Source organism: Mucor mucedo, assembly GCF_025094135.1.
Source record: "Mucor mucedo strain NRRL 3635 chromosome Unknown EV154scaffold_16, whole genome shotgun sequence".
NCBI lineage: Eukaryota > Fungi > Mucoromycota > Mucoromycetes > Mucorales > Mucoraceae > Mucor > Mucor mucedo.
The window spans coordinates 132,383-144,975 of NW_026252300.1; the positions used below are offsets into that span (position 1 = coordinate 132,383).

The 12,593-nt window shown below is 37.8% G+C and overlaps 5 protein-coding genes across 5 annotated transcripts; 2 read left to right on the top strand and 3 right to left on the bottom strand.

Moving 5' to 3' along the window:
• Positions 1-4,672: 4,672 nt before the first annotated feature.
• On the bottom strand, positions 4,673-6,165 carry EV154DRAFT_498142 (uncharacterized protein). Its single transcript, XM_051600329.1, has 4 exons — positions 5,646-6,165; positions 5,467-5,524; positions 5,100-5,408; positions 4,673-5,033 (listed from the first exon to the last, which is right to left on the bottom strand). The coding sequence occupies exons 1-4, from the start codon at positions 6,138-6,140 to the stop codon at positions 4,720-4,722; spliced, it is 1,176 nt and encodes a 391-aa protein (XP_051460958.1). The 5' UTR covers positions 6,141-6,165; the 3' UTR covers positions 4,673-4,719.
• A 193-nt stretch (positions 6,166-6,358) lies between these two features.
• EV154DRAFT_560194 (50S ribosomal protein L22) lies at positions 6,359-7,116 on the bottom strand (the record flags this gene model as incomplete). Its single annotated transcript, XM_051605596.1, has 4 exons — positions 6,359-6,598; positions 6,677-6,910; positions 6,984-7,018; positions 7,077-7,116. The coding sequence occupies 4 exons, from the start codon at positions 7,114-7,116 to the stop codon at positions 6,359-6,361; spliced, it is 549 nt and encodes a 182-aa protein (XP_051460959.1).
• Positions 7,117-8,362: 1,246 nt separating this feature from the next.
• Positions 8,363-10,204, top strand: EV154DRAFT_578137 (uncharacterized protein; the record flags this gene model as incomplete). The annotated part of the gene is made up of 8 exons (XM_051606544.1): positions 8,363-8,450; positions 8,524-8,554; positions 8,619-8,836; positions 8,901-9,143; positions 9,249-9,340; positions 9,399-9,515; positions 9,594-10,007; positions 10,067-10,204. 8 exons carry the CDS (start codon positions 8,363-8,365, stop codon positions 10,202-10,204), a joined length of 1,341 nt encoding a protein of 446 aa, XP_051460960.1.
• A 119-nt stretch (positions 10,205-10,323) lies between these two features.
• On the top strand, positions 10,324-12,138 carry EV154DRAFT_498157 (uncharacterized protein). Its single transcript, XM_051600330.1, is given in 7 exon segments — positions 10,324-10,345; positions 10,356-10,358; positions 10,412-10,490; positions 10,560-10,601; positions 10,665-10,803; positions 10,873-10,924; positions 10,974-12,138. The coding sequence occupies 5 exon segments, from the start codon at positions 10,457-10,459 to the stop codon at positions 12,066-12,068; spliced, it is 1,362 nt and encodes a 453-aa protein (XP_051460961.1). The 5' UTR covers positions 10,324-10,345; positions 10,356-10,358; positions 10,412-10,456; the 3' UTR covers positions 12,069-12,138.
• Positions 12,139-12,253: 115 nt separating this feature from the next.
• On the bottom strand, positions 12,254-12,526 carry EV154DRAFT_402866 (uncharacterized protein; the record flags this gene model as incomplete). The annotated part of the gene is made up of 1 exon (XM_051595313.1): positions 12,254-12,526. A coding segment is annotated over one exon (273 nt), but the record flags the coding sequence as incomplete, so codon positions are not given.
• Positions 12,527-12,593: the final 67 nt, after the last annotated feature.

Genomic DNA, 12,593 nt, shown 5'->3' on the forward strand with positions numbered 1-12,593 from the left:
TTCTTACCCACGCTTAAATAAGTCGAAATCACACTAATTAAGTCCTCTTGAACCTCATTGTCTAAATGAGTAAAACTCATATTTTACCCCCCAACAGTATACTCATCGTTTACAACATTTAGAAGAAAATGAGAGAGAAAAAAGTTTTACAACTCTCCCACAACCTTGTTGTGCTGGTTTTAATTGTATTTACACACTGCTTATTCCAAATAAAGATACCACCAACCTTATCAGTTTGCGCAGCATGAAAGGTCGGCATGTTCACAATTAACTCCATTTACAAGCAAAGACCATTTCTCCATCACATAAAAAGTGGTTTTTATTATAAAAAAAAAATGGAGACTCGCTAGCCAGTTTCTAAAAGAGAAAACTGCCCAAGTGCAACTGCGAGGAAGTCAGTCTCCGTGTGCACTCACTCACTTTTTATTAGTTTTGATGGCTCACAAAAAGGGCTCCCGTGTATCACCACAAGGAGGTCAAAACACCATGTTCTCAATCTATGAACGTTCTACCCCTTGGGGGTTTCACTTATTCATTGACCAATTCCGACTTACACGACGAGGGACCCATTTCTTCCGAACTCAGGAGTACACAACCGACAAGTAGAATGTTACTTTCGAATCACCAAAAAGACAACTCCTACTCTTAAGCTAGGGCACCTGAAATATGCTCCAAACGGTAAAAAGTGAAGTTGAATTCACCTTGAGTAGCTTGTTAAATAATTTCCCCTAAACCTTTCTCTACATTATACCGAGTGGGGAAGGTGACGTTACCCAGAAACTACTCATAATCGTCCAATATCCCAGCAAAAAAAAAAAAGCCACGAAACCTGGCATCTTGGGAATCATCCAAAAGCACCCAGTGAAGAAATGCCTAGACAACAATCACCCCAAAGTGGCACACGATAACGAAATACCTTGACGAAGCAACTATCCTGGAGCGCAAGTGGTGCCGTGTGACTTCAAGTACAAACACCAAGGACTCACCCTCAATGAAGACTTTTGGCACGAAGAAGAAAGAAAGAAGGAAAGAAAAAAACGCCCAATTTTTTTTTTAATCACTTTGTAAACAAACAGTTTGACGTCAACTGTTTGTGCGCAGTAATCATGCATATATATAAAAGAAGTACTTCATTTTAGAGCCAGCTTATCTTTGAGCAATGAGTGTCTATAGCGCACTATAAACGCTGGATCCAAGTATTACATTTAGTGTATCACATACCAGTTCAACCATGATATCAAGGCCTCTCTGTCTAGCTATCAAATCAAGGTCTCATCTATCTAACCATCCATCATGCTAATGTCTCAATTATATATTAGTACGGGACATTAATATCTAAAGATTACCAAATAACGATATAAATACCAGAGCAACTTATGTGTTAAATAAAGGATTCTCTTATATTTGATTGAAACTATTGTCTCATAGACATCGGATATTACACTGTTTTAAGGCTTTTTTATTATCTATGGTGAACTTTCAATTTCTATTTACCCTTTGTCACATCTTTGCGCAATTGTTCTTTACATTGGGAGCAGACCAAACTTGGCTTTTATAGTGGTCAAAACCGACCCTTGCTACTTTCACTACTGTCATTAACCAAATGATAAAATTTCTAAACCAGAAAAATTAATGGCACCGTCTAACATTCTCTTAACCTTTAATTGCACGGTCATGCCCCCCCCCCAAATTGATCTGCGCCCCTGGGAGAAATGTAAGATCGTGTACCTTGTCTTTCAAGCACAGTTGTACTGGTCATACATCGTATTTAGCTGGGATCATACTGTTATTTTAGCAGCTTTTGAGACTCGCATCGAAAAATGTACGAGTCATAGCTCATCTCAAATTTTTTTTTTAAAATGCCTTATATGAATGTGATTGTAAATTGCTCATTGACTGTAATAAATTAGTAGTACAATTCTTTATCGCTTTACTTCCTCAATTATACTAACAAAGTTTGTGGAATACAAGTGATGAGGTTATTTTCAGCCACCAAACTTTGACTTTATAATATGATCTTGTTCACATCATCAACTCTGGCTGGTGTTCTACAAAAACATGATTAATATTTTGTTTTTTTAAAAAAAAAAAAAGTTAAAACATGAACTAACCTTCGTGTAAGTCAACAAGGCGTGAACTCCTGTTTCAGCAATAGCATCATCAACTAGGCTCACTCTTTGATTATTTTTGAGCTTACGAGCAGATTTTCATTACCGTTTGCAGATAACGCAACAGTGTCCAATCACTAGGATTGTCTTTGATCTAGAGATCTAAGAAAAAAAAAAAAGGTTTATGCAAATTCAAATTCTTGATTCGAACCCGAGCAAAACTTTTTAGGCGACCATGCGTCAAAACCAATGAGCATATTCGTTTGGGTATACCACTTGGCATAATTATCTGTGTGAATTGGTGCTCCATCGCAGTCTGATCGCTTTGTTGAATGAGCCTAGTTTGGCTAATGATAAAGAAGAAGAATGAAACGCGTTCAGCCACAGCCACAGAATAACAAATGATTAGCTATGACATTAAATGTAACATACTTGTGTTATAAAATGTCACAGTTACACAGCATCTCTGATTAATGCAAGAATCAATACTGCGGCCATAGTACGAGTATTGTGTCTAGAAATACAAAGGGCCCTACCTTTTGGTTACTTGAGTAGAATTGCTCTTGCAATGATATCACATCTACAATTGCAATAATGCAGCTGGCTATATACCTCTGCAACACGTAGGGTTAATTTCTAGAAGGGATGCAAAAAGATGAAAAAGAGAGAACAATGCCGAGATAAAATTACAATTATCGCACTTGAAACAACTTGATAAATTTTACTCCACGCTACAATAAGAATAGCAGATATAAATTATTTTCAGTTTTTAAATACTGCTTCATATCACTCGGGGGGGGGGGGGGAAAGGACCACTAGTGCAAGACACATGGATGAGAAAAAGAAAAGTTAATGCCAGGTACAAAGTTTTCCCTACTTTCAGATATTTTAGAAACAAACAACTGTGTATGTTGCTATTATAATTAGGTAAAAAAAAAAAAAAAAAAATCGACATATACAGACAATAGTAAAAGTTTTGGCCAGCATTTTTTAAGTTCTTATCAATTTACAAACGAGTATGTTTCTCTCTAATACAAACACACTACCTGAGAATCTTTGTGTTTAGTAGAATAAAAATACAAGGATGTGTGACAGAAGGGTGCTACTTGATATTGATCTGCAAAATGATAAAAAATGTGGGTGTTTACCCTGGCAAGCTGGCTTATTGTTTACCAATTTTTTTATTATTTTAGCCGGGTTTTTTTTTTTATTTTAGTTACGCAATAAAGTTGTGTGATACATGTACCATTTGACTTGTAAATATATATTTTAGACTGATTTCTATTACCACGTCAAAAAAAAAAAAAAAAAAAAAAAAGCTAAACTCAGTAAATGAATGCGGTTGCTAAGGTTATTATGGAGCAGGGGTATCCCCCTTTTTTTTTTATTCTTTTACAGAGTCAAAAGGAGTCAACAACAGTAGCAACTTTGTGTGATATGATTATAATTGTGCTGCTGGAAGAAAAATTGCATAAAACAAGGACTAAAATAATAAATTATTATCTAAACGGGGTCAAATGATATTTAACTAGTGGGGATTTGCATGTGATGAAATCATGTACATATTTTTATCTTATTCTTGTCATTAAAACAAGTAGTTAGGTCCAATGACATGCTTAGCATATACAGTAAAAAACTAAAGGTATATCATCCGGTCCTCTCCCTATTTGTGCTATGTGCAAATGACACGCAGCGTATACGTGTGTGTGTGTGTGTGTGTACAGATGAGATATGTGAGTTTTTATTTGACACACCAAAGATGACTAGTTTTTATTCTTTCTCTGTAACAATGAGATGACCCCTCTATTTTCTCACTGTCCCACTTAACACCTATAGATGGAAACGGTATTTCTGTTTGTTGTGTCTATGAGGGTGGTAATGAATGAAAAGAACAAAGACGGTATTTTAGAGTTTTTAAATGAAATTACGAAACGTTTATTTCCAGACCCCGTGTGAACATTTTTTTTTTTTTTTTGCATTAATGGATCAAATTTTACTGTGTTTGGGGGGGGGGGGGATCTGCGTCATGGAGACTTTCTTTTTTTTTTATGCTCCGGTAAAATCCTTTTCCGTTAGGGGATTACGAACACAAAAAAAAAAAAAACATCAGGTGGTTTATTCATCATGTCACTTTGCATTTTTTTTTTTTTAAATAAACGATGATGGAATTTTAATGTATCGTGTTGCCACAGCAGGCACAAAAAATTTTTATTTTTTTATTTCTTGATCTGGGAGATTAAAAAAAAAAAAAATCTATTTATACGTTTTATATAAACTAATGTGTAGCACTTGAACAAACTTCCATAAATGGTGAGAGAGAGGGGGTAGATATGCAAGGGGGAACGGATCCAGAACGAAACTGATTTCTGGTTACACGGTGAAAATCTTTTTTTGCCAAAAATCGAATAGCCGAGAAGGGGAGATACACAGATTTATTTAATGATTAAGAAAGTAAAATTATATAGTGAAAAAAAAAATTAAGAAAGAGTAAAGGTGGGGGGGGGGTGTCTGCTAAAAATGATCTCTTTTTTGGTTTTGTTTGAATAGAATAATAATTAGAATTCAAAAAAAAAAAAAAAAAAAGTTATTTTGGTAGAGTGGTACTAGAGATTTAAGCAGAAGATTGGATAGCAGGTAACTTGGAAGGATGTTCTTCTTCCTTTTGAGCAAGATGCTCAACAGCAGCATTCTCAATGGTATCAGCAACAGCCAATTCAGGCACAACAGTAGTCTCCTCAGCAGCAGCAGTAGTAGTAGTAGCAGCAGTGGGTTCTTCAGCAATCTCCTCCTCCTTCTTTACATCTTCCACAGTAGGGACCTTCTTCTTGCTAGAAAATCCACGGAACATTTGTGTGATACGACGACCTAAAGGAGATCCAGGTCGAGACACAGGTTTTTCCTCGGGTTGAACAGGAGCTTCAACTGCTAAATATATATATAAAATTTAATTTTATCACACTATAAATTCACATGTGCATTTCCTAAACTTACCAGCAACAGCAGGCTCCTCTTCTACCACAGCAGCAACAGCAGCAGTGGGTTCTTCTGTAGTAACATCAGCGGGGGTTTCTTCCTTGTGCTCAACTTCCTTCTTCTTGTTGAAGAATTTACCAAGGGGACTACGTTTAATTTGATCAATGACGTTTTCCTTTTCATGATGTGTTTGAGGTTCCACAATAGCTTCCTCATCTACTACACCTGTAGCAGACGCAGCAGCAACATCGGCAGCAGCAACATCACCACCACCAATAGCAGCAGGTGTCTCCTGAACCTCCTTATCCGATGCTTCGGGCTTGGCAACTACTAAACGTTTTTAATATAAAAAAATAATTAGATTAATATAGAAATGTATATTTACCTGTTGTAGTAGTAGCAGCGGCAGCAGGTGTAACTTCAGCTTCTTTATGGACTGGACTCTAAATAAGGTGTACAAGATAAGTTTGAAAGGTATAGATCAAGTTAGGGCCATGATTGAGTCACACCAGCTCATGCACAAAAAAAAAAAAAAAAAGTATTATTATTATTATTATTATTTACCTTGCTACGGAAAATACCCGCCAAGATAGATTTACGCTTTTCTGATTTGGGCTTGACTTCCTCTACGGGCTCTTCAGCGGTTGTAGTTTCAGGTTCGGCAACAACAATGGGTTCAGTTACAGCAGCAGCGACAGGCTCAACATGAGCAGGTACCTCAGACTCAACAGCAGAGGTACTAGGTTCAACAATGTCTTCCTTCTTGGGAGAGGTAGGCTTCTTTTCATGTACCTTTTTATCAACATAGCTCTTGGCCTTACCGAGAAAGATGGAAAGACGCTTAGTAGGATTGGACTTGGAAGGAGAAGGATGAGGAGGAGAGCTCACGGCTTCACCCTCTTCTTCAGTAGTAGCAGCGACAGGAGTAGGGGGAAGGGCAGGTAACTCACGAGTCTCGGTGGTCTCGGCTACAGGTGTTTCCACCACAGGAGCAGTTGCCTCTTCAACGTGAGGTGTGGGTGTATCCACAATGGCTTCAGTAACAGGATGAGTAGACATGATTATTTAAAATGTTTGTTTATATCGAGAAGAAAAAGAAGAAAAAAGAAGAAAAAAAAAAAAAGACAATGTCAATATATCGTGATTCAAATCAAAAAAAAAAAAAAATGTACAACGGAGAATGAAAAAAAAGAAAGAATACATCATTTGGTTTAATATAAAAGGAAACACGTGAGATTTGTATGTGTATGTGTAACTTTATAAAAAAAAAAAAAAAATTAAGCACGAGCAAGACGAGCGTTACGAGCTAATTGACGAGCATTGAGCTTGACAATCTTCTTGTCATCAGCACGGGGAACAACTTCATCCTTTTCGGTAAGAACAACCTCAATATGAGAAGGAGAACACATGAAGGGGTTAATTCTACCGTGAGCACGGTAAGTACGACGACGATGCTTGGGAGCTTGGTTGACAACGATGCTGGAAATGTAGAGTTCCTCAACGTTCAAACCCTTGGCCTACACACACACACACACATTGCATTAGTCTCTCTCACTCTACTTTTTCACAACCATTCTACTACTAATTCAATTTACCTCGGCGTTGGATTCAGCATTCTTCAAGAGGTCAGTGACAAACTTGACAGACTTGACGGGCCAGCGACCTTGAGTGGTACCAAATTCCTTGGCTTGGGCATGACGACCGACACCACCGTTGAACTTGCGGAAAGGAATGATTTGCTTGTGCTCGGTGACGTTGTTAAGGTAGGTATAAGCCTTGCTTAACTTTAAGCCCTTGACGGCAACAGCAACTTCATGGGTGTTCTTGAACTATATGTGTATGTATACATTCGGTTAGCATTAACCCCATAACCCTCTCTCTCTCTCTCTAATCTATACATACGTGGACACGGAGGTAAGAACCTCTGGACTTGGAAGCTATGTATACAGATAAGGTCAGCGGCCCACTTTAATGTGTCGTGATAATAAGACTTACCCTTAGCAGGGTTGGCGGGGGTAGCAGCGTATCTGACCATATTTAATTAATAGAGTCTAAAATAGATAATGTATTTGAATACTTTTTTCAATTGTAATTAATTTTTTTTTTTTTTTTTTGGGTGTGAAATTGAAATGAATGAATTCGAGATGAGTGACATTGAAATGAGAGAATCGGAAATGTCCCAAGCTTTCTTTTTTTCTTCCCCCTCCAGCAACTTTTTTTTTTTTTAAGTGGTGACTTATTCAAACACTTCAATCCATTTCAAACCAAAAAAAAAAAAAAAAAAAAAAAAAAAAAAAAATCATCTCCCTTGATCCCCCATTCTTCCTTTTTCCATACAAATCATCCTTTAGGATAAATTATCTTACGTTTTTTAATACGCACAGCAAAGAGAGAGATTTCATCCATCTTGGAGCACTTCCCCTCCCTTTTGACTATTAGCCTTGATTGGATCTCATGCCTGCCTCTCTCTCTCTCTCTTGTTCTCCTCTCCCCCTCTCTCTCTTCATGAACTCCGGTCACCGGACTGTCACGTGAGAGAAACCGGACTTTGTTCACGCATGAAAGACAACACTTTTTTTTTGCATATACTTTATTATTTGAAACACGTTACCTTTATTTCATTACTATTACAAAAGGGGTAAAGCGAGAGAGAGAGAGAGAGTGAGATAAAAGGGGAGTGTCCCCCCCCCACAGAGAAAAATCAGTTTTTTGGTTGAGTTTGTAAAGTAATCGATTAGCTCTTTATGAGGCCTACACGAGTATGTGTCGATCCCCTTATGGCCTTGGGGGAGGGATGAGGGAAAGGTTGGGTTTGCTGCGCCCTTTGTCATTACTCTCTTTAAATAAAAAACAAACAATACCGGTACCCAATTTTCCTTATTTTAGTTTCTTTGTTTGTTTCCAATGCCCGCCTTGAACAATAGAAAAAAAGAAATACTTGTAATGTCTATCTCGAAAGACGACCTTTTATTTTGTTTGAGTAACCCCCTACAGATTTTGACACTTGAGTAGGAGAGGGCAAGAGACACTAGTTTATATATAATATTAGAGATTTGAATCTCCTACGAATAATGAGACAGAGAGTAGAGTAGAAAGAGAGAGAAAGAGAGAGAGATAAAAAAGGCTCAAAAAGCACGGGTGTCCTGCTGTTTACATTTTATTTAAACTTGTCCCTATTTTTTTTTTTTTTTTTTTTTCTTCTTCTTCTTCTTCTTCTTTTTTCTCTCTCTCTTCTCCTCTCTCTCTCACACACACACACACATTTTTTTATAATAAACATCATGACGAAGAATAACAAGGAAAAGTCTTCCTTCTGGAAAAAGCTTGGACTTGGAAAGAATAAAACCTCTGCCAGTTCAATGACCTCGGGTAATGTTTTTTTTTTTGGCATTTGATCACGAATGAAAAATGTCGTTTTATTAAAAAAAAAGTTCCCTTGTAGATAAGAATTCTATAAAGAGCAAACGACTCAGGTATACTTAAACAATCAAATGTGGTACGATTAATTAATAATATATATATATATATATATAAAAGCACACAACAATTACAGCCTCCAACCCAGGCAACAGCACCACAACCACCACCACCACTACCACAACCACTACCGGAACAACGGGCACAAAAGAAAGAACCAGCCATCATGGCTCCTCGTGTAAGCTTACCCAAAATCAAGAGTCAACTATCGATTCACGTGGACCATCATGACATTTCCAGCACTTGTAATGAATCCGTTGTGACTCCGACTGCGCATCGTAATTATCTTTTTTTTTTATGTGTATAACAATAAGAAATTAATATATATATATATATTTGCAGGAAAAGAGGAAAAGGAATCACCCATCGTATACGCTACAGAACAACCCAACATTACCAGAAATAGCGACTCTTCGTTTGTTGTTGTCCAATCAAATGATGAGACACCTGTTCCTCCTATTTTAGTGGTGGAGGAGAAAGAGGATGATGATGATAAAAAGAAACTATTGGAAACCATTGAACAGTTAAAAATCGAATTAGAAAATGAAAAGGCTACAGTTAATGTGTTACAATTACAAAAACAAGGTATAGAACTACCCCCTCTCTCTCTCTCTTACTCTCTTTTTTTTTTTTTTTTTTTTTTTTTTTTTGTTTCCCTCGTTTTGTTTCCCTAACATCTCTCTCCCTAAGCTGTGACAAAGGATCTGGATTACTTTGAATTATCAGTGGATGAATTGTTAACAGAAAAGACGGATCTCTTGCAACAATTGGAAGACGAGAAGGTTTGGATACTATCATTGTTAATTGAATTCTCCTCTAATATACATGATACACACGTAGATTAAGAATCAACAGTATTTGGACGATTTAAATCTATCATTAGAAAAACAAAAGGCAACGGCTGATAATGCAAGAGGTCAGTCATTTGCAGTTGATCAAACGAAATTAGAATTCGAGGTATTTTTATATTCCTCCTCCTTTTTTTTTTTTTTTCTTTCTGATTGCAGTATTAATTATTATTATTATTATTGTTAGTCTGTACAAGAACAATGGCGTCAAGAGCAAAAGGATTTAATATCTGAAATCAAAACAAAAGATAAAACTATCCGAGAACTGAGGACAAAGCTAAATAAATTTACAGATCAAGTAGAAGCCCTTCAAAAGGCTATGGAGAGTTTAACTAAATCACATTCGGAAGAATTGAGTCGTTTAGCTGCTGAAAAGGAAAAATTAACAGCATGGACATTACATACACCCAGTGGTTCTCCACGTATTCAACCAGAATCCGTTATTCATCCATCCACAGCAGAGGAAGAGGAGGAAGAAGAGTGGTCACCTCGTCCATCGTCTGTCTTGCCTATCCCTTCTTCTTCTTCTTCTGCAGTAGCTGTCGTCCAACAAGATGATTTAGACAGTCAACTCAGAAGACTAACCAAGCAAAAAGAAAAGGTTTGATACTCTCTTCTTTATTATCATTACACGTTCTAATCTTTTTTTTTTATTAATAGCTTCAATCTACTTATTCAAAAATCCCCTTGACTGGTGGTGGTCCTCAGTCTCGTAGACGTAAAGAAGAATTAGAAGCCATGTTGGATCAAGTTGATTCTCAATTAAGCAAAGTCAAGCAAAAGATCAGACGCTCTTAAATGTATTCCCCCACTTTCTACCTTTTTTTTTTTTATTATTATTACACACATATAATTAATCTGTCAAATCTTGGCATACTATTATGCTCAGCCAAAGAAAAAAGTCTTGGAGCTTCTATTTATAAAAAAAAAAAAAAAAAAAAAAAAAAAAATCCCGGCCCGGGTTGCCCATTGTTCTGTGCGTGCATAAATAAAGCAGAAAATTTCATTTTTTTTTTTTTTTTTTTTAATACTCCATCTCTCTCTCTCTCCATGCCAACTACAAGAACACCCAAAGAACTCAAAGGTACAATGGTTACCGAGTCTTTACAATAATAAAATACTCACGCCTTCTTTTTTTTCTTCTGTTGCGTAGCCGATATTCAAAAAGCGGTTCAAATACTCGAACTATTTACAGGTAACAAAAAAAGAATACAATGTCGTCATCGCCCTTTTTTTTTTTTACTTATTTGTGTTATAGACCCGAACAAGGGACGTGATGTCCAAACACTCATTCCACCCAGTGTATTACGAGAAGCTCATGGTATTGTCTTTATTCGACTGTACCGCATTGGTTTCATGATTTCCGCTAAAGGTGGAACTGGCATTATCATTGCCAGGTAAAAAAAAAAACAAAATTCATTGACCCTAAACTTCCTTCTGACTCTTTTTTTTTTCTCATTCCTTAGACTTCCCGACGGCTCTTGGAGTGCACCCTCGGGCGTTTCCATGTCCTCTGTCGTAAGTTACAATAGAAAAAAACCATAGAACAACACTAACGATACAATAGGGATTCGGACACCAAGCAGGAGGAGAAGTTATTGACTCCATTATTGTTATGAACTACCGTGCAGCCGTCAAGGCCTTCTTTGATGGTGGAGGACAACTTCAATTAGGTGTGGGGGCTTCTTTAGCTGTAGGTCCCATGGGTCGTGCAGCGGATATTTCTGCTTCTGCTGCCAATACAAGTCATATTGCTGCCACATATGCTTACTCGGCTTCTAAGGGACTCTATATGGGTTATTCATTTGAAGGTAGTAAAATATCAGAACGGGTGAATACCAATGCCGCCTATTATGGTCGACCCATTACTGCTCGAGATATCTTGACTGGTACTGTACCCCCACCCCAAGATGCCGCAAGACTCTATGATATCTTGAATTCCTTGGGTGCGGGTCCTCGTCCTGGTCTACCCTTTGCCTCTCAGAAATCAAAGAGAACACAGAGCATGAACTTGAATTCGTCTACCGCCACCACCACCTCTGGAAGACCTTCTCCTGCTGCTATATTACCACCGCCTGTAAATTATGCTAATCGACCACCTACCACTGCAGATGGATTTGAAGAACCTCCACCACCCTATCAACCGAACGAGTCGAATGGATACCATGTCACATCACCACCACCAGCAGCAGCATCAACAGCACCACCACTAACTACACCAACAACAACAAAGGAATCCTCGTCATTTCAACAAGCGTATTTAAGCACAGGTACTGGATCACACCAGCATCATCCAACCTATCAACCGTCATCGTCTTACCAAGCAAGTTATGAACCCAATGATATGGACAGTAAAGGAAAGGGAGCTAATCGATCCATGTCATCATTATCATCACCGGTGGTTGTATCACCTTCTCCTCCAGTTGGGACGGACATTAAAAAACCTTTCCCTTTAGCTAAAGAGAAGGAGGAGGAGGAACCGATGACGGTGGTGGTGGCGAAATATGATTATCACGGCGATTCCCCCTCAGATTTACAGTTTTCAGCAGGCGATCATATTATTGTGATAAAACGTTTAGAGGATCGACAGAGTTGGTGGGAAGGAGAGATTGGAACGCGAAGAGGGTTTTTCCCTGCTAATTACACACAAGATTTAGAGTAGCATCATATTTTATTTTTTTATATATATAATTAATAATAAAGAAGAAGAAGAGAAAAGGGAAGAAAAAAAAAAGTTTAATAGTGTTTGCGACGGCCAGTACCAATAGGACCATGTCTATGCGTATGTTGTTCGGATGGATGAGAATGATATAAAGGTTGGTTTTGTACAGAGGAGTGACAGTATTGCCAAGGAGAAGGGATGGCCCACAGTGAATTCGTCGTTTCCAAGAATTGTGACGTTGGTCCTCCCGTGGTCCAGGAACACACAAAGGCCAAGAAACGAATTTTCTCTTGTTCCGTTACCACAGGCCCTGCAGTTGTTGTTGTATCGTCAGGTGTTGGTGCTTCTGAAGCTGTTGTTATTGGTGGTGGTGGTGAGGGAGGCGTCTTTACCAATTGTTTAAGACGTTCAATTTCTTGTTGATAATTAACACAAGCCTTCATGCCTGCAAAAGGATCTTTCTTCTCTTGTTGCCCACGGAGGCTCATTTCTCTCTCTCTTTTTTTTTTATTTTTTATTTTATCT